General features: G+C 51.8%; 8 protein-coding genes across 8 annotated transcripts; 3 read left to right on the top strand and 5 right to left on the bottom strand.

Moving 5' to 3' along the window:
- Positions 1-766: 766 nt before the first annotated feature.
- Positions 767-1,888, top strand: NCS57_01218900 (uncharacterized protein; the record flags this gene model as incomplete). Its single annotated transcript, XM_053061867.1, has 1 exon — positions 767-1,888. The coding sequence occupies one exon, from the start codon at positions 767-769 to the stop codon at positions 1,886-1,888; it is 1,122 nt and encodes a 373-aa protein (XP_052908395.1).
- A 152-nt stretch (positions 1,889-2,040) lies between these two features.
- On the bottom strand, positions 2,041-4,280 carry NCS57_01218800 (Beta-N-acetylhexosaminidase; the record flags this gene model as incomplete). The annotated part of the gene is made up of 3 exons (XM_053061866.1): positions 2,041-3,157; positions 3,209-3,702; positions 3,753-4,280. 3 exons carry the CDS (start codon positions 4,278-4,280, stop codon positions 2,041-2,043), a joined length of 2,139 nt encoding a protein of 712 aa, XP_052908394.1.
- Positions 4,281-5,233: 953 nt separating this feature from the next.
- On the top strand, positions 5,234-8,614 carry NCS57_01218700 (Cytochrome P450 monooxygenase; the record flags this gene model as incomplete). Its single annotated transcript, XM_053061865.1, has 4 exons — positions 5,234-5,545; positions 5,601-5,687; positions 6,710-7,849; positions 7,904-8,614. The coding sequence occupies 4 exons, from the start codon at positions 5,234-5,236 to the stop codon at positions 8,612-8,614; spliced, it is 2,250 nt and encodes a 749-aa protein (XP_052908393.1).
- A 479-nt stretch (positions 8,615-9,093) lies between these two features.
- Positions 9,094-10,152, bottom strand: NCS57_01218600 (uncharacterized protein; the record flags this gene model as incomplete). Its single annotated transcript, XM_053061864.1, has 1 exon — positions 9,094-10,152. One exon carries the CDS (start codon positions 10,150-10,152, stop codon positions 9,094-9,096), a length of 1,059 nt encoding a protein of 352 aa, XP_052908392.1.
- Positions 10,153-12,762: 2,610 nt separating this feature from the next.
- Positions 12,763-14,229, bottom strand: NCS57_01218500 (uncharacterized protein; the record flags this gene model as incomplete). Its single annotated transcript, XM_053061863.1, has 1 exon — positions 12,763-14,229. The coding sequence occupies one exon, from the start codon at positions 14,227-14,229 to the stop codon at positions 12,763-12,765; it is 1,467 nt and encodes a 488-aa protein (XP_052908391.1).
- A 1,819-nt stretch (positions 14,230-16,048) lies between these two features.
- Positions 16,049-16,876, bottom strand: NCS57_01218400 (3-oxoacyl-acyl-carrier-reductase; the record flags this gene model as incomplete). Its single annotated transcript, XM_053061862.1, has 2 exons — positions 16,049-16,241; positions 16,299-16,876. 2 exons carry the CDS (start codon positions 16,874-16,876, stop codon positions 16,049-16,051), a joined length of 771 nt encoding a protein of 256 aa, XP_052908390.1.
- Positions 16,877-17,235: 359 nt separating this feature from the next.
- Positions 17,236-17,877, bottom strand: NCS57_01218300 (uncharacterized protein; the record flags this gene model as incomplete). Its single annotated transcript, XM_053061861.1, has 1 exon — positions 17,236-17,877. One exon carries the CDS (start codon positions 17,875-17,877, stop codon positions 17,236-17,238), a length of 642 nt encoding a protein of 213 aa, XP_052908389.1.
- Positions 17,878-19,439: 1,562 nt separating this feature from the next.
- Positions 19,440-20,966, top strand: NCS57_01218200 (uncharacterized protein; the record flags this gene model as incomplete). Its single annotated transcript, XM_053061860.1, has 1 exon — positions 19,440-20,966. One exon carries the CDS (start codon positions 19,440-19,442, stop codon positions 20,964-20,966), a length of 1,527 nt encoding a protein of 508 aa, XP_052908388.1.
- Between the last annotated feature and the right edge of the window lie 361 nt (positions 20,967-21,327).

The following is a 21,327-nucleotide window of genomic DNA, read 5'->3' as shown; positions in this document are numbered from 1 at the left end:
ATTATTCTTTCTGGTGCTCACATAGCCTAGGTTGATGTCTGGTGATGCGTATGAGGTGTGAGCCTTGCCGCCAGTGGAAAATGCTATCTCAGTGTTGGACTGTCAAGGCTGAACAAGGCCATGCGTCCTAGCCCCGCAACACAACGAAGTACTTTCTCCGAGGAGTTCCAAGGACGGCGCATCTGAGGATTCACCTCCGCTCTCATACGGATGGCGGCGGGGGAGGCTGATAAGCTAGGTAGGGCTTGGATATGCGGTGTACCACTAATTGAGGCATGTAGTCTGGGATTCGGGCTCTGAGCCTCAAATGACATGTAATATTTGTCATTAGACATGTGTTGCGCCAAGTGTTTGGTTTGTATAGCGGTGGCCACAAGGTTCGTAGAGTGTAGTAAGACGGATGCTCTGGCATCTTGCCGTTCAGAAGGGGCTGGCTTGGCTATGGTGGAGGTAAATGAGCTTCCATGCCCCCAGCGACCGTGGCCTGAGACAGCCCATGAACTAAGCCACCAACACAATATCCATCACATACCTATGTTGACTCGAAGAGGAGCTAGTAGGCTCGACCTATCCCTTGACCTTTAGGTGGCGCGCCGCCAACAAGGCTCCAACCTGCGCCATAGCGCCATCGCGTGATTTCGGCCATGAGCTCCCAGATTGGGCGTTCAAGGCGTTCTGTAGGGCTTGAAGCAGGAGGAGAGGAGTTTGGGGTATAAAGATGTGAGTCAACAGGCACCAAAGATACCGACCAAAAAGCAGACGCAAAATGAGATTCTCAGACACGCTCCACTTCAACAACCTCGAGTACTCGAATAAGCTCGAAGGACTCGTTGCATGCCATCGAATCAATGAAGTCCGAGAGCGCGAGGTGCTCAAGAACCGTCAAATATACGGCTACTCCACAAAGATCGGGATGGGCGCCATCCTCTGGCTTCCTACCGCGGGATTGTCGACCATCACATCCCTTGTTGGCTTCCGCCAGCTCTGGGTCGCCTGCGCAAAACTCGACGTGATCAATAGCATCATAAAAAAGTACGGCATCACACCACATCAATGCGGCTTCCGCGATCGTGTTGTTCCCATTGTTACCAACGTGCTGACGGCTGGTATTGGCTGCGGCATGTCATACCTGCTCAGCGATGTTGCAGCCATGGGCGTCGAGGGGGCATCGGCGCAAGGTGTAACGTTCGATCCGCCCACCAGTGTCGGGGAGGTGGCGAGCTCGGCTGCAGCGAGTCCCGGTTCATTCGTTGATGGCTTCTTCCACGGCGTTGAAGCTCAAGTCGATTCAGTTTCCGCGGCGCTCGACCCCGGTAATACTGCTGCCAATGTGACCCAGGCGACCATGGAAAATGCCGTCCCTCTGTCAGTGGGCGCCGAGTTCATGGATGGCGGGAATGTCGGATTCTCAGCAGCCGCGGTTGTGGAGCGGTTCCTCGTGCAGCAAGCCGTGGCAAGCTCCCTTGAGCACATGGCTGACCAGAGTGCGCGCAATAAGCTCTACAGGAGAATCGCCGAAGAGGATCAGGTTGCTCAAATACATCCCTCCGAGGAGATGTATGAGTGGCAGCAAGACCTAGAAGAGGTTCACGATGCCCTTCATTTGCAATATGCCGAGTTGATCACGGCACACTCAGAGTTGCTGAATAGGAATAGGGGCAAGAACGAAAAACAGCATCTTGTTATTCAATCCAAACAGATGCGAGATGAGGTAGTGTCTTTAGACGCAAGGGCAGGAGACAACCGTTCGAGCGCTGAAGAGTGCCAGAAAGCTCGGTTTGTGAGCGCGTGGGTTTCTTGCCTGAAGATGTGGGAAGAGACGATGAAGGAACAGGCTGGTTTGCAGACGGAGTGGCAGAGAGTTATTGAAAGATGGAAACGGGGTTAAGTACTTATTGACTTGCTATTAAACATATAAGAAAGTAATATAAATACAACACATGGCCTGTTAGTTCAAGCGTCTCTTAAAGGGTTACAAGCTCTAACTGGGGCATTTATTCTCTCCACTCAAACGAGTCTGTACAGGCTAAGAATGGACGCTCACGCATAATCTTCTAATTTGACATGGCCCAGGATGCCCTCAAAGTCTCCTCCGCCAATCACGTTCAACGGAGCTTCGACTGCAATCTTGTCCCACACGTATCGCCTACCACGGATGCCAATCTTGGTGAGGAACTCCATTGGCTCAAGGTCATCAACAGTGAGGAAGGTCCTAGGTCCTTTGCCTATCAACTTGGCATTCGTCCACTTATTTAGGGGAAAGGTGTAGTTCAGGGTGTAAGCCGAGTCGTCTGCCACGAGGGTTATGTTGGGGGTGCTTCCGTGTCCGGCCCAGAGCGAGCTGTCGGGTCCTGTGAAAATTGGCCCAGTCTTTTTGGAGGTTGGGTTGATGGAGAATGAAAAGGTGTAGTCTCGTCCCTTGGACGACAGAGGGGTTGTCACCTTGCAAGAGCGTGAAAGACGGACACCTCTCTGAGTGCTTTTGCAGGATGATTTGGCATCATAGCCGTTGCCCGACTTGTCCTTGACTATACCCTGACGAGAGTTTTTGGTAAAGTCGTATTCTAGAATCGTGGAACCCCTGGACGGAATCCGGCGATCTAGATTCTGGTCAGGAACGAAAGGATGAAGGGCATCAAAGAGTGACGGATATTCTTCCTTAGTCAACTTGCCACCCCATTGCTTGTCAGCAAGAGCCGGAAGTCCATCCCGCCAACTGTAATATGTCTCGAAGATGGTAGTCGAGTTGGGACCCCAATCAGTCCACAAAGGAGCGATATGACCTTCGATCCTCGGATCATCGCGCGCTGTATTCTCCGTCTCGTTGGTAGGATCAAAAATGTTTGGCGCAAAAGTACTCCCATCAGGAGACCCGTGAAAGATGAAGGTCTGGTTCAAGGCCTGAGGATAGCCGCTTGACCACTTCGACACAACGTACAGGTCATCTCCCGAGTTTAGGACGTTGTAGTCGTTGGCGAGCCAGTCTGTGACGGCGTGCGCTTCAAAGTTGGCCCAGTGCTGGATCGAGACTGACTTGTCCACGTGGCTGCCTGAAGATGGAGGAAAGGTTCCCCAGATGCGGATTTTCTTTCCGGATTCCTGAGTGATGAAATGGTCCAGTTCGTTTACGAACCGCTCATACTCGGCTGTTAGAGCACTGGATACAGAATTAGTGACCTGCTCAGGAGGCTGAAGGCTCTCTGCTTACTTTTCGTCGAGGCTGCTGTCCCTGTATTCGTCTGCACCGATGGAGACGGTCTTGCTGTGGAACCACGGTAAAAACACCTTCCACACCGTCTTGACAGCCGGGATGGTTTCCGGATGGGTGATGTTGAGCAGCGTGTAGTCAGAAGACATGCCAATCTGAGGTTTCCACTGCGAAAAGACTAAAGCATGGCCAGGGGCCTCGATCTCGGGCAGGATAGTGACTCCACGGGCAGCACACTTGGACTGGATATCGTCAAACACCTGGCGAGTATAAGACTCCTCTGGCCTCTTGTTTAAACCTTTGACTCGCGGGTCGTCAGAGTACAGCCGGAAGGTGGCGTATAGCCTCATCTGTTCTTCAAAGTCAAAGAGTTCTGGGTTGTTCCAGAGGTTATCGCTGAGATGAAGGTGGAGAGTATTTTGTTTGAAGAAGGACATGTATGAGCAGAGCTCCACGATGAAGCTGGGAGGATAGTACTGTCGAGCTGCATCGAGCTAACAGTGTGTCAGTGAGAGGGTTCTAGTTCGTGGGATGTTTATATCACGAGGCTTACCATCATGCCACGAGATCCCCATGCGGGACTATCGTGAATACTCCCAGACAGCAATTTTCCATCTGCAAGTAAAATCTGTTGAAGTATGGTTCGAGTCCCCCACCAAACACCCAGCGGACTGGCACCTTTCACTGTGATGGACTTATCAACATCGATCGAGTAGCCCTCAGAGGTCTCTCGGTCGGCGACATCCAGGTAGTCGCTTGTTTGGCCGAGTGTCAGGAAGATAGTCCCCGGACGAGGCTTGGAACCCACTTTTGTCGACAGCTTGAAGCCCAAAGACGATAAGTCATCGGCAAAGGTTTCAGCAAACTCGGCCAACGAGGGGGGGATCAGCGTCTGCCCATTGTTGTCACGGACATTGGCGTATTTCGCATCGACAATAATGGAAGTGAATGAGGAGAATTCAACCGCCTTGGCATGTTCCCGGGGAGTAAAATTGGCCGTGGGGATACCTGGGAGGATCGAAGCAGCTGACAAAACGACAAAAGTCGAGAGGGTTAGGAGCGAGAGACGCATTTTGAGTTCATCTCGATGCGACTTGAGACTTCCACTGCGAGCTAACGACCAGGTATCGTTGTGGAAAATACCTTGATTTATATCATGTTTGTATGTTGCATCCCCTCATTCCCATCCCGACATGCTCCCGATGGTCATGATGGTCCCCCACTATTTCCCACTTCCCCATGGGACGCCAAGGGGCTTATCTCTAGGTTCCCGGTGACATCGGATTCTCGTGATTGATTCACCTTTCCTCCAAAGGGAGTAGGAGGGGGCTGACAGGGAGCCTGGCGGATAAACCGACAGACGCCAACTAAGTTGCGTCGGATAACCCGAACGGGACTCAACAATGGCAACGTTGCATGGTATGGGGTTGAATATCAGAATCGGACGATGGAAAGCTGTAACGAAAAATCACTCGGTATGTAGACATCTTTAGAGACTACAACCCAGTGCTCACTTCTGGTCCCCCGCTCTGTTAGCCTTTCTGTACTGCTCCTTCGCCCACTCGCTCCTGAATGGGTTGATTTTCCTGAGACTGGGCAACACGCGGGCCGATATGCAGTACCGCATCTTCTCATGCTTCCCGATCTTGATGATCATTCCTGAGTTCATCAATGCATGCGCAATGATGTTTGATGACAACAGGAGCGTGTGGCTCGGGCGGGAATACCCGGGCCGAATTTACGGCTGGGTCGCCTTCACAACAGCGAATGTCATGGCCGAGATTCCTTATGCCCTTGCCGGAGGAGTGCTCTTTTTTCGTCTTGTTCTATTTCATCGTGGGCCTCCCGCTTAGGGAGCCGGCAGGATACACATTCCTCATGATGATGTTTCATCTCTTCTCGACTTCATGGGGACAGTGGATCGTAGCGCTAAGGTAACGTCCCATGGGTGTCCGTAGATACCTGGCCGGAATGACACTGAGACTGACAATTTGCAGCACTGATAAACACATGGCTGCCAACATAATGCCGTTCTTTGTCGTTATGTGCGAGTTTTTCAACGGTGTCCTGCAGCCGAAGGAGCTCATGCCTGCTGTGTGGCGCTACACGATGTATTACATTGGGCCGTTCACCTACTGGATCTCAGGGATTGTGGCAATGATTCTCGGCAGGGTCTCTGTCAGATGCCTTGACTCAGAGTTGATCCGCTTTGAAGCGCCTCCCAACACAACATGCGGCGAGTATGCCAATGACTGGCTTTCGGGCAGTAAAGGGTACTTGGAAAACCCTTCAGCTTTTGGCGATTGTGGCTACTGCCAGTACGCCGCCGGTGAGGACGTAAGTAGCTGCTTCAATCTACCCTTAACTTGCACCAGGACTGACGGCTTGTTAGTATTTAGATTCTATCAGTCTTGACAAGGCTGTTGGTTGGCCTTATCTGGGCATCTTTGCTCTCTTTACGGTTACCAACTATGCCTTGGTATATTTGTTCGTGTATGTTAGATCGGCTAGAGGTTGGCTACCTTGGTAGTAAGGAGGGGCAATATTGTATCATCATCTTGGGGCTGTTTATGAGGCGAGACATAGCTCCAGTGCTGCAAGGAGACGCCTGTAATATTGAACAATTTTCCGTCGAAATTCTCGAGAACAACAGCTATCATACTTGGTGCCTGTACAAGGTGTCGATCACAAGTGGAGTTCAAGTAATTACCTCTCAGCCCCTGCCGCTCTATGTGTTTGCTTGCCACCTGGTAGGTCAGAGTCCCGCGACCTCCGTAATGCCGAAACTGATCGCATACTTTCAGTAATAGAATATTTATTTAGCAGGGGATCGAAGCTAGTTCTAACAAAGAGTATGAGCATCATTTAGGGCAACTGTGCTATGGATGTGTTTCTTTCTCCACAGCATCTCGACGGCATGCTTGCCATTAGTAAACTGGCCGGGCCTACTCGCCAAGATTTCCGCGGGCTCCGTCTACCCCTTAGTCCTCTTCTTCTTACCGCTACTACAGTATCAAGGTCAAATAGGTGCCCCCCCTTTACACAACAGGTCCCACTTTTCCCCATATTCACCGTGCCAATTAACTCATAAGAGGGGCTTCTCACAGGTCCCTCCGGCAGCTGCCGGAGCTCAGCCAATCAGATCATCCATGTGCCGGCCTACTTTGCACGTACACACCGTAGTAGATGTTCATCATGAAACAATGCGTCTTGACCTTGCCCCCAATGTGACGGGATCCGCGGGTTACGCCCGGGCCTTGCGGACTCCGGGCTCATGTGAGCTTTGGCTAACGCTGCTTGCGCTCGAAAGAAGAGATGTAATGGCTAAAAAGGGTTACGTCACTGAAACTTCCTGGCTGCGGAATCTGAGAAGCCCGGATGGCCGACAAAGGTCGCAACGGACGTTGGCTCATCGTACCTGCGGAATGGATAAAGGAAAGACTTGATCTAAGTGTAGTTGACAGACAACAACCACATGCAGCAGCACTTTCATCAATCTAGTTTGGACACAACTGGTTCAGCATTGTCACCTTGCACTTCAAATCACAGCGCCACACAATGGAGAAGACACACATCCTCGATCAAGCGGAGATTGGGTTCTCAGTTAATCGTCCAACTGCCCTCTACACCATCTTTGGGGGTCTCTTCTTGATCGTTTTGCACGCAATCTACCGGTCACTTCTTCCAAGGCCGTTTCCAGGAATTCCTTACAACAAATCTGCCGTCAAGAGTCTTTTCGGCGATGGACCGGAATTGACAAAGTTCTTCCTCGAAACTGGCGAGGTCGGTCTCTGGCTTTCGCGCCAGATCAAGAAGCACAACAGCCCTATTTTCCAGGCCTTCGTCCGACCTTTTAGCAAACCATGGGTTGTCATTGCAGATTTCCAGGAGTCACAAGACATATGCCTCCGCCGAGCCAGGGAATTTGACCGTTCCCCGTACTGGGCTGACATCTTCGCTGGACTGGCGCCTCTCGGACACATCCACTTTCCTTCTAACAGTGTATGGAAGGGACATCGGCGCCTGCTTCAGGATCTCATGCTTCCTGCGTTTCTGAAAAACGTGGCCGCCCCAGCAATTTACTCGAACGCTCTGGATTTGCTCCATCTCTGGCAAAACAAATGTGACATTGCCAACGGGCGGCCGTTTGACGCGGAAAAGGACATCTTCTACGCTGCGCTTGACGCGGTCACCAGCTTCTCTTTCGGCGCATCATTTGACCATAAAGCTACTGCTCCACAGCTAAGGGAGCTCAAAGCCCGGCGGAAGAGCATCACCATGCTTCAAGAGTCGATTACCAGCAGGGATGCGGAGATAAAATTCCCAAAAGCCCACATCGGCGACGAGCTCCAGGCCGTTCTTACCTCCACAGAGGCGGTTGAGGGACAGAACTCGACATTATTCCCTAGGATCAAATGGTGGCGAAGAGAGACGTTCGAACCGGGCCTCCGGAACGCATGTAACATCAAGAGAGAGCTCTGCCGAAAAGAGATCTTCAAAGCCGTCACTCAACTCGAGAAACATGGTGACGATGAGAATTGGGCCCGCTCTGCCATAGATCTCATGGTCCGCCGGGAAAAGTTGACCGCTGCCAAGGAAGGCCGCGAACCCCAGTACTACACCGACCACATGATTGACGAGGTAAGCTTTTGCGAAAATCACCCATGCCATCTCTATTCTCACGCTCCTGTTCAGGTTTTTGTACTCATAGTTGCCGGGCACGATACCACGAGCACGACTATCGTCTGGGGCATCAAATTCCTGGCCGACCACCAAGACGCCCAAAGGAAGCTACGCGCTGCCCTCCAAGTCGCCCATCCCGATGCCTTCGCCGAGAAAAGAAACCCAACTACTGCCGAGATCATGAGGCCCAACGTGTCCCCTTACCTTGACGCAACTATTGAGGAAATAGTTCGCCTCAGCGGCACATCGGACGGCATCCAGAGGGTTGCCACGGTGGACACGGAGATCCTCGGCCACCCCATCCCAAAAGGCACCGAGCTTTGGCTGCTTGGCATGGGACCCAGCATGCTCGAGCCGGCTTTCAAGATAGATGATAAACTACGCAGTGAAAGCTCCCAAAAGGTCGGCGTTGAGGGCCGGGTTCGCGCCTGGGATGAGACTTCCGACATGGCTGCTTTCACGCCCGAACGCTGGATCCAGGATGAGAACGGGAAGCCCACATTCGATGCTCTCTCTGGGCCATCGCTGACCTTTGGCTTGGGTACGCGTGGCTGCTACGGGAGAAAGCTGGCGTATGTGGAGATGCGACTCATCTTCACGCTCATCATTTGGAACTTTGAGCTTTTGCCTTGTCCGCCGGAGCTCTCGGGATATGAGGCGATTACTGGTGTTACCCGAAAGCCGCAGAAAGCCTATGCCCGTCTCCAGAAGGTCATTCTTTAGGATTCGATTCAACCATGAGGATCATGGCCTCCAGTATATCAGAGATTGTTACGCGGGAAGCTGGACAAGGATGAATACAAATTTGATCCCTTCAGCATTTAAGGACAATATGTTCTACAGTTGATGTACCGAATTAACCATCTATCATGTCAGCGCTTTCTTAGTCCCAAAGTCTGTGGCGGCGAAGAAGATCCCGCCGTGAAATAAAGAGAAGGGGACGGCCGAGAGGAACAGTGATTCCTTGCAGCGAGATCTGATAGCCTTGTAGCCCCGTATAGCTAGGTATTTCTCTCGTGGGCAGAAAACCCATTCTCGCACCGAAAGAATGAATTCGTCCACTGTGTTAGCATTATGATATGATGCTATGATGTGTTGACAATGTGTTCTTTATTATAGTTGAAGCCCGGCCCTTGATGGGCTAACTAAGCCAGAAGATCGAATGAATTCGTCAAGATGTCCTAGATACGCATCGTCTCCTTCTAACCAGTAATCCGCCCAAGAAACTCGCCGGCTAATTTGGCGCCCAGCACCGCCTCCTTTTCAAACTGCAACAAGCGGCCCGAGTTGAGGATATCGTGGGGGGCAAGATCCTCGACAGCTAATTCAACACTAGTCCCAGCGCCGCGTAAACCCTCCAGTAACCTCATGATTTCGCCAAATAGCAATTCCTTCCCACCGGCGTGTACCCATATTGGTGATTCACTTCGAAAGGGGCTATATACAGGAGAAATGTATGGATCCATCGCTGATACAGCCCCGTCACCTGTGAGCGTCTCGACGCCCCAGACACCGAAACTGCTGTGAATGTAATCCGAGGAATAGTTTGGGAGCGCCTCAGCATTTTTTGGGTCCTTGGCCAAGGCGATGTCAACCCACGGAGACCACAGCATCACGGCGCGTGGCCACGGCAAGTCGGTCTCGGAGCCAAAGCTAGATACGTAGCGTAGCAGAGCTAGTGCGAGGTTACCACCAGCAGAGTCGCCGCTCAAGACGATCCGGGATGGCGCGATTCCAAGCTCGTGAACCATGTAGGAGTATGAGGAGATGGCGTCTTGGAGAGCGGCGGGGAACCGGCCCCCTGGGTTGTTAGATAACCTGTACTGTGGGGTAAAGATGTGCGTGCATGGCGTATTTTGAAGCAGTGTTTGAGAAAGGAATCCCATGTCGTCGTCCCGGCCGTCGCCCGCTACATACGCACCGCCGTGAAAGTGGAGGGCCACGAGTTGATCCTGCTGTGCCCTCGGCAGTGCGGGTATGGGAGCCGGAGACCAGGTCCCGCCGATCTTTCCTGGTTGGATGGCGACTCCGTCAGTTGGGCCTTTGAACCGCGCCGGGGCTGCTGGAGATACAACGACGAATCTGTCACCCTCTGATCCAGGCTCGAGAGAAAGCGGTGCTGGCATGCGGAGTGCAGACTGGTGCTTGACAAGGGCTTTGACGAGCCGCAGAGCAAATGCCTGCCGGAACGACCAGGAAGGGTGTGGACGACCAAATCGCATCAGGCTCGCGAACACGGCATGGGCAACAGCTAGTAACATGGCCGGCGGTATAATAAACAGAATATACATAGCCTTGAAAGGCTGCCTCGACCACAAAGAGTGCATCTTGAGGATATATCAGTTTTCGAATCTAGCATACGGTGAGGAACAAGTAGTGGTGGCTCCCACCGCACCAGGGACTGGCCTGGGTGCTTTATGGACATCTTTCTCTTGCGACTTTGTGCCATCACCCCTTGCAAAGACCAGTACACAATTTGATAGTTACTCCATGCGGCAGATGTCTTTTGGCATCGTCATGCGGTTTGACCAGAGTCCGCGGGCTCCGGGGGACATGCTTCCCCGCAATGATGTCGCTTTGCAGCGAACTACGGACGCAGCGAGCGGGACACGTCGATGTTGTCTCCTCAGAAATCCGTACATCAAGAATGCCGCCTGGAGCCCGCGGGCTCCAGGCGGCAACGCAGCATGATACAGTGCATGAAACTGGATCGTCGACGGTCAGTGCTTTGGATAATGAACTCAAACAATCAACCAAACATCGGACACTGTACAATCGAATCGCCGCCGCTGATCGCTGGGCCCGGACCTTTCATGGATGCAAGGATATTGAGGCCCCACTGCGACGAGTTCCCCGCAAAGAGGGTGGCAGATCAGAAGAAGAAGCTGGACAGGGTCTGCTCCACCTTCAGACAGGCGATCATCCAAGTCTTGAAGTACAGCCAGACGGAGCAGCGTTATACACCATTACCGGTAACATCGCCCACACCAAGGTATCGACTGCGAGCCTAGAGTTCTCCCTCAGCATGGGCGGCAGCATGGGGCTAGCCCCTGTTCCCTGGGGCTCACGTAAAATTTGGGGCCAAAAGTCTGCGAACACGCCACCCTAGCCCCCCCATTACATTTTTACCACATAACTTCACTTGTACACAACTTTGCGAAATGAAGGTCAATTAAGAAGATAATTATACCAGCTTGTAGCCCTGCTTTCGCTCTTTAATATTTTGTATACCAACCCTTGGCTCGTCGCACAGCTGCGAGCCGACGAGGGATTGAGTCAATGAGGGTGGTAATTTGCTCTGGAGTTATTGCATCCCACGCCTTCTTCAGGCATTTGATCAATTCTTCCCTATCAGCCTCATTATCTTTCAATTCTTCTAAGTGAGGGAACATCTTCCTCATGTTGGCCTTGAGAGCTTTCCACACGTGCTCAATAGGGTTGAGATCCGGCGAGTGTGCCGGCCAGTCAATAAACTCAATGCCGTGCTCCATCAACCACGCCTGGGTTGATTGAGCTGTATGTATTCGGGCATTATCTTGCTGAAATCGTCGTGTGCCATCATAAACAGGAAGTAAACCCTCTAATAAAGCTTGTTGATAGCTAAGAGCTGAGTATCCTTTCCGCTTTGCCTGTTGATCGCGCTCCATGATAATAAGGTGCGATTTTCCGCCTCTCCAGATCGCTGCCCAAACCATGATCGATATTTTACTCTTCCCGTGGACCGTGATATTCACAAATCCCCTCAGGAACTTCTCGTGAGGTTTCCGGAAGAGCCAGCCGCGTTTATAGTTAGGTTGCGACTGTACGGTCGATTCATCTGAGAAGATTGTCTCGAAGGTGGGTTAGCTTGGTGAACTTTGACCAGACTAAAATAATACTCCATCTTTACACAGCCATACCTCCATCAATTCGTCTTCTTCGCCGGCCCAACCTTCTGCCCATTGTAGCCGCTGTTTTGCTGTTTCTTTTGATATAGGTATCCGCTGCATAGCTCTCCATTTGCGACCGTAAAATGTGCGGACAATTCGCTTGATTGTCGTACGCGATATTTGACCACCTAACGCGCCAACTAACGCGTCATATGTAATCCTGCGGTCCTTTTTAAGTAAGACAATAACGTACTTAATATCAGATGGCGTAAGCTTCTTTGGCCGGCCTTCACGGGGTTTCTTTTTAATCGTGCCGTCTTCTTTCCAGCGCTTTACAATCTTGTGCGTAGTCGATGGTGTCGTTTTGAACTCTTGCGCGACATCGCGGTGGGTTCTTCCCTTGCTGATCTCATTGATAATAAGAGCTCTTTCAACCTCATTAAATTCTTGGTTTCGTCGTCGATTTGCGCTTATAATGGTACCAAAAGTAGGCTGAGAAGACATAATTTGAACGAATTGTGTAAGGTTGAAGATGCAAGGCGTGTCGGAGGGTGACGCGCCGGATGACGCGGTGTGGGGTTTTGTTCGCAGACTTTTGGCCCCAAATTTTACCCGGCCAATGACAAGATCCTCGTCTTGGCGGTAAGGTTATACGACATATTCCCGGCCGGGGCATGCACCCTTGCCACCAGCAGGCGATGGACGATTTACGGCAAGGAAGCAGGCTGTTCATCTTGTTTAAGCTGTTTCCTGTCGTGAAATTGGCCACTTGTTACGCAGGCACGTACCATGATTGCCTGTCTCTTCATTCTCACAATAATACGACAATTACGATCATCAGTTCTCAAAGCACCTCCATGGGCACTGTATCAGTGGCATTTCTATTGGCTTCTCTGTTTCTGACAAATATCAATTCCAAGCACATCTGACGGCCCATAACATGGAGCAATGTTTGCGTACACATTGAATTTTTGCGGGAGTCTTCTCTGGACAACGAGTGAATCAAGAATACTCCAATCCAGTCTTGATGTCTCCCCAGACCGACTTCCAGTAATCAGGCAGATAATTCCACCTGTGCGCCCACGGGCCCGTGCCTCCCAGGGGAAATTTGGAGTCTGCGTCTTGCACATATGTAGCCGAGATTTGGAACAAAGGCCGCGGCTGCATTCGCTCTGGGTGTTCCAGACGGGGTGTGGCGCTCAAAGCGCACTCTCGCTTTATTTGGTGGAGAATACGCACGACGGCCTTTCCAGTTATCTCGGCCCCCAGGGTCCAGGAAGCGTTTACATAACCAAGAACAAGCGCTAGGTTCGGGAGGTCCTGAAGCATAAAGCCCTTCCAGAGGAACTTTTTCGCAAAATCCACAGCCTGACCGTCCACAGACACCCGGATGCCGCCAGCCAGTCGCAGCTTGAGCCCGGTGGCGGTAATGATCATGTCTGGCCGTAAGGTCTCTCCCGAGTCCAGTTGAATCGCATCCTCCGTCACCTCCTTGATAGTATCAGTTACCACGCTTGCTTTTCCGGACCTCAAGGCAGCGAAGAAGTCGCCGTCGGGGCAAGCGCAGAAGCGTTGCCTCCAAGGCTGGTAGCGCGGCTTGAAGTGCGGATCGACGGGAACAGACGATGGAAGAAGCTTCGCCGTCTCGCCGCGGATGAGTGATCGGGCAAATTTGGGGAAGAAAATGCAGAAGTAATAGAACAGATAGTCAACGATCATGTGGCGAAATCGTGTGACACCCCAAGCAAGCCTTGATGGCAGAACAAAACTCTCCAGCTTGGCCAAGCTGTCGTGTTGGGGAACCGTGCCGACGTAGGTCGGGCTGCGTTGAAGCATAGTGATGTGCTTGGCCTTCTCGGCCATGGCGGGAACAATAGTGATGGCGGTGGCGCCGCTGCCGATGACGACGATGTTTTGGTCGGTGTAGTCAAGGTTCTCCGGCCAGAACTGTGGGTGGATCACAGGGCCCTGGAAGTTTTTGATTCCCGGTATGTGAGCTTGGAGAGGCTCATCGTAGTCGTAGTATCCCGTACCTAGGACCAGGAACCGAGCGTGTATGGTCGCGTGGCCTTCCCTGGTTTGGACATCCAACACCCAGAGACTCTGCTCGGAGGACCAGTCCGCGGAGACAACTTTGTGATTGAAGCGGATGTTTTTATCGATGCCGAATTTCGCAGCAGATTCGGTCATGTAATTGGTGATTTCAGATCCGGGCGCCAGAACTCCATCTCTATCCCAGGGACTCCATGGGAAGCCGAAAGTGAAAATGTCCGAGTCGGATCTGATGCCAGGATACTTGAATAGATCCCAGGTGCCTCCGATGTTGTCTCTTGCCTCGAGTATAGTATAGGACGTGGGCTGGGGCGCCCCGCTCTGGATATAGTATGCTGTGTTGATGCCAGAGATTCCTGCTCCGACTATGACAACATCGAAGACGACGGTAGGAGACTTGGGGTTGTCGGGTGTCATGGTGGAAGTGTTGGCTGCTGTTGTGGTCTTAACTGTGAAAGGGCCTTGAACTAAAACTAAATGATGTTTCTGTTGTACATGTACTCATTATTCCGTGTAGAGTCTACTTAAATATCCCAATGCCACTGGGTTGCCTTTCCGTCTCGGTGTCCGCGGATGCCTCGTCTTAGAACCCCTCTTCCGCCACTATAGCAGCCCCTTCAGCTCCAGGATCGACAACCTGTTAGCTTTACAAGATGGCCCCGGCACAGACCGAAGTGATGAAATTTGATTAGTAGCATAGATGCATCTGAATACCCCACGGGGTCCGGGGCCTCCGGCTCCGAGACCCTGCATCACATCTGTGGGGCTGAGATCTGGGTTGCCCCCGAGGTAGGCCTTCGTAGCGGCTTTTGGACCTCGGAAGGAGTACTGGGGGATAAGGACCAGGCTCCTGAATCTCAGCTGATCGCCGTCGCGGCGCTGGCCCATTTACAAAATACCCATCCCCTCCATCGGCAGCAAGCAGTTGAAAGGACTTGTCAATCTCGGGTCGGTAAGGAGCGGCCCCTCGGCGCAATTTTCAAACTCAAGTCCGGTTCCTGTGCCCGAGCCTGGCCCCTGCGCCGAACTGTGCTTGACTCAAGCGTATGTCAGTCATGATATTTGTTGATGACAACGACCCGTCTAAAATTGTTGAATATGTGGCAAAAGGAAGCTATTGGAAGCCGCGGGAAGAGGACGAATTAGCCATGGGAATATCGCCACTCAAGATGATTCCACATCTCGTAGAAAAGGCATGTATAACCTCGCTTGAGCCCTGGAAGGAGAAGGGACGCACAGAAAGAAATACACACACAATTCATCTCAATATCTGACAACACCCCTCAATCATTCTTGTACGCCAGAGGCAGCCGTCCTCCAAACCATCAGCAGTATCGTCATAGTTTATCATAAGCTATTGCAGGAGTACAATGCCCAGTTATTGGGGTATATATGATAGGTTTGGCATGCAGTAGAGCCGGGCGATGCCGAATTCTCTAGAACTCAGCCCTCAGAGCGTGGTATCGACGATCATGATCTAGTAGATATCTAGGAAACCATGGCATCACTGGGAGAGGGCTGGAGCATGTTAGGAACACAGCCGGTGATGACTTCGCCCGCAGGGATGAGGGTGGCGACGGGGCGGATAACAACAGAGATCGTCGGTATGAGACCGGACCGTCCGGCATTTTTAACTTGAATTGCTAGCCAGACATAGCAGACGCAGAGAGGCTATGATATCTCTTCGAGCCCATGGGTAGCTGGAGCAAGCAAAGAGTGGCTGCTAAGAATTCGCTTCTCTTCAAATCGGATAAACGATGGCCTCTCCTGGTCCATATATCTACATGACAAGTTGCCTAGTGGCTTAACTTTGCTTACGGGCTGTCCCGCCCTTGTCGGAGCCAACGTAGATTACAGCAGGGACGACGAGGAATTGAGTTTGGTCGGGCCGGGCTGGCGGGCTGAAACTCACTGGTTTTGCAGCCTTTCGTTTTCCCTCCCTCTCCAACATACTTCATCCACACAGCTCTTCGAGGTTCTACATTGAGCTAATACCAGTCACAGTCCTGATGGAGTCAATTCCTTCTTGGTGACTTAATCACACGCCGTAGGTCATTATGCCAAGCTCTTGCGGCTACACCTGGACAAATTATCCCAATTTTTAGGCATCTAGGCGGTAGAACATCGGTCGTGGAGAAAGAATCGATTAGTTCTTGCAAGCGAGACATAGCTTAGATTTCTATCTATAACTTCACTACTCTAGCCCTTATGGCTGAACCCCCACTGAGCTTCAAAGCTAACAAAGCAATCCTCCATCAATGACAACCGAAGTCCCGCTAATATAGCGAGACTCGTCTCCCAGCAGGAACCCAATCAACTGCGCGACTTCCTGGGGAGCTCCCCATCTAGCGATAGGGGGCTGAATGTACTCGGGCAAGGGATTCTGTTGACCGTCGTATGAACCCATCATGGGGGTCGCAATCGCACCTCTGTCCATGAGTAATCAGCTTTGCTCCCATCCTCAGGCTAGACTTGATTTAACTCACGGGTTGACGCAGTTGACACGGATGTTCTTGTGGCCATACTCTCTCGCGACGGTCCTGGTCAATCCGAGAACGCCGTGCTTGCTGGTAACATACGGGCTGCCTCCTGGAGTAGGCGAACTGCGCAGGCCCAGCACGCTCGAGGTGTTCACGATTGATCCGCCTTCAGAGAGCACCCGAAGCTCCTCGCGAAGGCAGTACATTGTGCCCGCGAGGTTGATATTGAGGACAAAGTTCCAGCCGTCATCAGTCTGGGCGTCCAGGGGAACAGGCTCTTCACTGCCACCCGTGCCAGCAATATTGGCAGCGCCGTCCAATTTACCGAACTCGGCAGCAGTTTTCTCAATCCACGACTTAACCTGATCGGCCTTGCTCACGTCCACAGCCGAGGCGACGACCTTGGCGCCAGGGACTTCAGCGTGGATTGCGGCAGCGACGGCGTCCACGGAGGCCTTGTTAACATCTGAGATAGCGAGGGAGGCACCCCGTTGGCCTAGGTAGAGAGCGGTGGCGCGGCCGATTCCACTGCCGGCGCCGGTGATGGCGATGACCTTGTTGGCAAAGGGTTGCGGGGACGCCATCTTGAATTGTTCTCGTAATTGGGCCAAAAGGAGTTGGGCCGGTAAAGGGAGGGTATAGAAGAAATGCTGTGGTGCGGATTGAAAAGGGAATGCACTGTTCTTGAAATTTGCAAAGGTGCTTTTATACTTACCTTCACTGCTGCACTGTACTGTCTTGGGGTAGCCGGAATCGGGGCCCGCGGACTGTCCCCATGGTTTGCGTCCGCCTACAAGGAATATGACCCGATGTTACGGACCGCTTGCCTAGCGGTGTGCCGCGGGTTCTGATGTGATGATTGATTTCTATGTCCGCGGCAGTTATTAGAACCCGAGATTGGTCAACCTTCACGGCAGTTGCCTTGGGCAGACACCCCTATTAGCTAATAACATAACACACCGGCATGATCCCGTCCTTCGGGAATCTTCTTCGCGGACTTGGGAAGACTGATCCACTTCGACGAGACTGTGTCAAAGGCAGACACAAAGTCGACAGTATCTTGCTCCCCGCCTACTCCCGGAACCAAGGTGTGCATACCTCCCACCATGTAAATGGTGCTTCCGTAAACACCCATGGCGGCACTACCCCTCTCTTCGCCGTCTGGAATAGGATCCAGCGGCGACCACTCGTCTCGGTCAGAATCGTAGACCCAAGAGTCTGGAAAGGCTCTCCAAGCGCCATCAGAGGCGACAGAAAGCCCACCCAAGAGATAGATCTTGCCGTTAACAGCCGCAACGTTAGGGTGATTGACTTGGATAGGCGCCGGAGCAACTGATCGCCACGTGTCGGAGGGGATGTCGTAAAGCTGTACCATCGCGGTTGTATTGATACCCTCTCCGTCTGGATTTGGGATGATCCCACCGACAATGGCAAGAGTGTTCTCTGAGAGGGCAGCGACTGAATGTTCCTGTCGCGGTGCGATGGGGATAGGGGATAGGATTTCCCAGGTGCCTTGGGCGTGAGGGGTCGGACTGGCCAATGTGGCCGCCCAGAGGGTAGAAATGGCAGTAAAAGCAAGACGCATGCTTCTTGTGAGTGCGGTCAATGGACAAGGATACAATGAGGCTAGATTGAGATGGTTTTCGATAATGGGGCACACGTTCACTCGTCCTGTATTATACTCAAGCTAATAACTCAGTACAACCTTTTCTTGCAGATGAATTCAGAAAATGCCTCGTAATTGTCGTGGCTGGCATCTAAGACACATCATTTGCAACTGCATGCCAAGAGAATATGATCGGCACGGGAGCTTCCCTTGCGTCAAGTTGAAGTTGCCGATGCACCAAAGTCATCAACTCACAAGTGTATAAACCTGTCGCGCCGACGCGTCAGATCAAAGTCTTGTCGCTTTATCGCAACTTGCTCAATAAACCCGATGCCAAGGTTAGATGTGAGGAGAGTAAATCCGATGTTCTCTTGTCACTGGCCTTTATCCTCGCCTCAGCTGTGGCTTCTAGAGCCACATTTGACTGGCGACGGAATTTTGGCATCAATTCGAAGCAATGCCATACTTTCCAACGATAACTGACGTAATGCACAAGTTGGGAGAGACTTGAAAATTCTGAAAAGAATCACCCGCCGATCTACTAGCACTTGGCTCCTTATTTGGCACGTAACTGAGAATAGCTACTCACATTTAGCAGATTTCCACCAGTATCTTATGATTCTACTATGTAAAATCAATCCTATAATGTTAAAAAACTTTCTTGAGATATTAAAGAATTATCTGAAAATAAAAAAGATACAGCCTCTAACTTATTCTTTGACCCTTACATTAGGCTCCATTAAGTGCCTTAACTATTGGCTGTCTCTAATCCAACAAGAATAATGGCATATCGATAGCTGAACGATTGTGTTGAGCATTCAATGCAACAACCAATAAACGCGCTGGGCTGATACTGCACCCCGATGAACGCCGGGAGCGCTCTGGCAAGACGCGCCCACCAAGTCCGCTGCCCGGAGGCCGAGGCACTGAAAGACACGGCCGAGTGGGGGTTTCCTGTCATCGAGAAGACGAATTTCCTTTTGGAGTCGGTCAAGATTAGGTGCGACATTGGCTCATGGGCTCTCCCAGTGTCAGCCTGGGCTGAGCCGAGCTAATGGCATGGCTGGTTAGGGCTGCATTACTGAGCCATCCCTGTCTCTTCCGACCAGCGAGTGAGCGATTTTCGTGATGCGCAGCTTACCTTAGTAGATCATTTTGTACAAGGCATATTCAATTATTAAATGAAAGATAGGGAACTAGGTAATGATCTGCTTCTCCGCTTCTGCGCCTCGGTTCTGCCTGACTTGGTTGGGGGCAGTGCTGCGACACAAGGTGCCACACAAGCTAAACAAGCTTTGAGCTAACCTTAATTGACATAGGCTAAATGTGCCTTTATTGACAAAACGTCTTACTGTGACGTTGGGTGACATGCAAGGCTTACATTACAGCTCAGTCTAGTCCCTGCGAGGTAACCCACCAGGGGAGGCCTCCTCCGCAGTTGACGCCTGATCGTTTGACTTAATAGCGCTCCGTTGGAGCATCATTGCACATCTTGTTCTGCTATTCACATTTGATCAATATCGACACTCGTACCAAGAACTATGTCTGGACAACCTCCGTATTGGCAGGCGCCTCAGGGCCAGCAGCAGCAGGGCTATCCTGCTCAGCAGCCCTATGGTTATGCGCCTCAGGGACAGCAAGCGAATCAGCCCTATCCTTACGCGACCCCGCAGCAGTCGCATCCTCCACAGGGCCAGCAACCAAACCAGCCCTACTACTCGGATCCATCTCAACAACAATATCCTCAACAGGGCCAGCCAGGTCAGCAGCCTCCTCAGGGCCAGCCAGGTCAGCAACCCCCTCAGGGTCAGCCACAACAGCCCTACTACGGTCAGCAGCCTCAAGGAGCACCGGCTCCCTATGGCCAACAGCCTTCTCCGGCTCCATATGGACAGTGGCAGCCTCCTTCTAACTATCCCCCTCAACCACAATATGGTGCAGCTCAAGGTCAGGCACCATATCCTGGCCAGCAGCCCTACCCAGGACAGCAAGGACAGCAAGGACAGCAATGGCAGCAGCCACCATCACAGTATGCCTCAGCGCCAGCGCAGCCTCCCGCACAACCCAAACCAGTCAGCATCCCCGAAAAAGCATCACCGGGATACGACCCTCAGCAGAAGCTCGAAACAATGGCTGTAGACAAAGCCGCCGATGTTGAAGCTGTTCGGAAAGCCATGAAAGGCATGGGCTGTGATGAGCGTGCCTTGATTCGCGTTCTCACGAACAGCAAATATCGCAACCCTTGGGCCATGGCGCAGTTTGTCGAGGCTTACAACAGCCGCTTCCTGCGCGATCTGGCAAAGGACATTGAGAGCGAAACAAGGGGTAGTCTGGAGACAGGTCTTCTTGCGCTGATCCGTGGACCCCTGGCAAACGACATCTATGTCCTGTCAAAAGCCCTGAATCGTCTGGGTACCGACGAGGAGGCCCTGAATGATGTTCTCCTATGCCGCTCGAATGCAGATATTCGCGCCATTGCTGCCGAATACAAGCGTGTCCGTGGCAAGGAGCTGCTGTCTGATATCAAGGACGACGTCGACGACACCCTTTTCAGACTCTACAGCATGGCCCTCTCTGGCACCCGCTCAGAAGGCATCACGGCCATCGACCCTGTGGAAATCGACCAAAAGGTCACGGAGCTTCAGAATGCAACTGAAGGACAGATCGGGGCAAATGCTATCGTCGTGGCCCAGATCTTCACCAGCAGCAGCGACCTACAGCTTCGCGCCATCAGCGACGCCTACCAGCAAAAGTACCACCGAAGACTCAAGGATGTGATCGAAAAGGAGTTCCGCGGCGACTTGGAGGACGCTCTGCTTATGATGCTCGACCATGCAACAGACCCGGCACTCTTTGTGGCATCCAAGCTGAACAGGCCCCTGAGGAGTTCACGCAAGGAGAAGCACTTTATCAACAGGCTTCTCGCGCTGTACTGGCGTCCCAACGGCATTCAACTAGCACGGACAGGGTATGAGCAGTATTTCAGGGTTTCTTTGAGGTCGGATATCAAGGCTGGTTTGGATGGAGACTTTGAACAGTTGGCTCTGGCATTGATTGGTGAGAAGTAGTTCGTTTTGTAGGATATTTTGATGGATATGGTGAGCGATAAATCAGTTAGCCAAGTAGCTTTCCGTACTTACTCTTATTTTGATATCATTGATGATTATGAACCAAAGCCACCAAGGTCGTATTCTGTGACGCTTTCCTAGTATCTATTTAAGCTACTAGGGGGACATATCACGGCTGTTGATCACTAACTGACGTTACTACTTTCGAAGCCAAGACACGAACACATACACAATCCTAGAAATATAGATCAAGAATAGGCCGAGAACGAAAAAGAACCTATACGATAACAGTCGAAGCACTTTATAGTTCATAATACATACAATTTTCCCAGTCTACATCCCTGTATATTTTTCCTTGTTG

The sequence above is a fragment of the Fusarium keratoplasticum genome, chromosome 10 (assembly GCF_025433545.1).
Source record: "Fusarium keratoplasticum isolate Fu6.1 chromosome 10, whole genome shotgun sequence".
In the NCBI taxonomy this organism is placed as follows: Eukaryota; Fungi; Ascomycota; class Sordariomycetes; order Hypocreales; family Nectriaceae; genus Fusarium; species Fusarium keratoplasticum.
The sequence above is the reverse complement of the archived record's forward strand: the minus strand, read 5'-3'. Positions and strand labels throughout refer to the sequence as shown.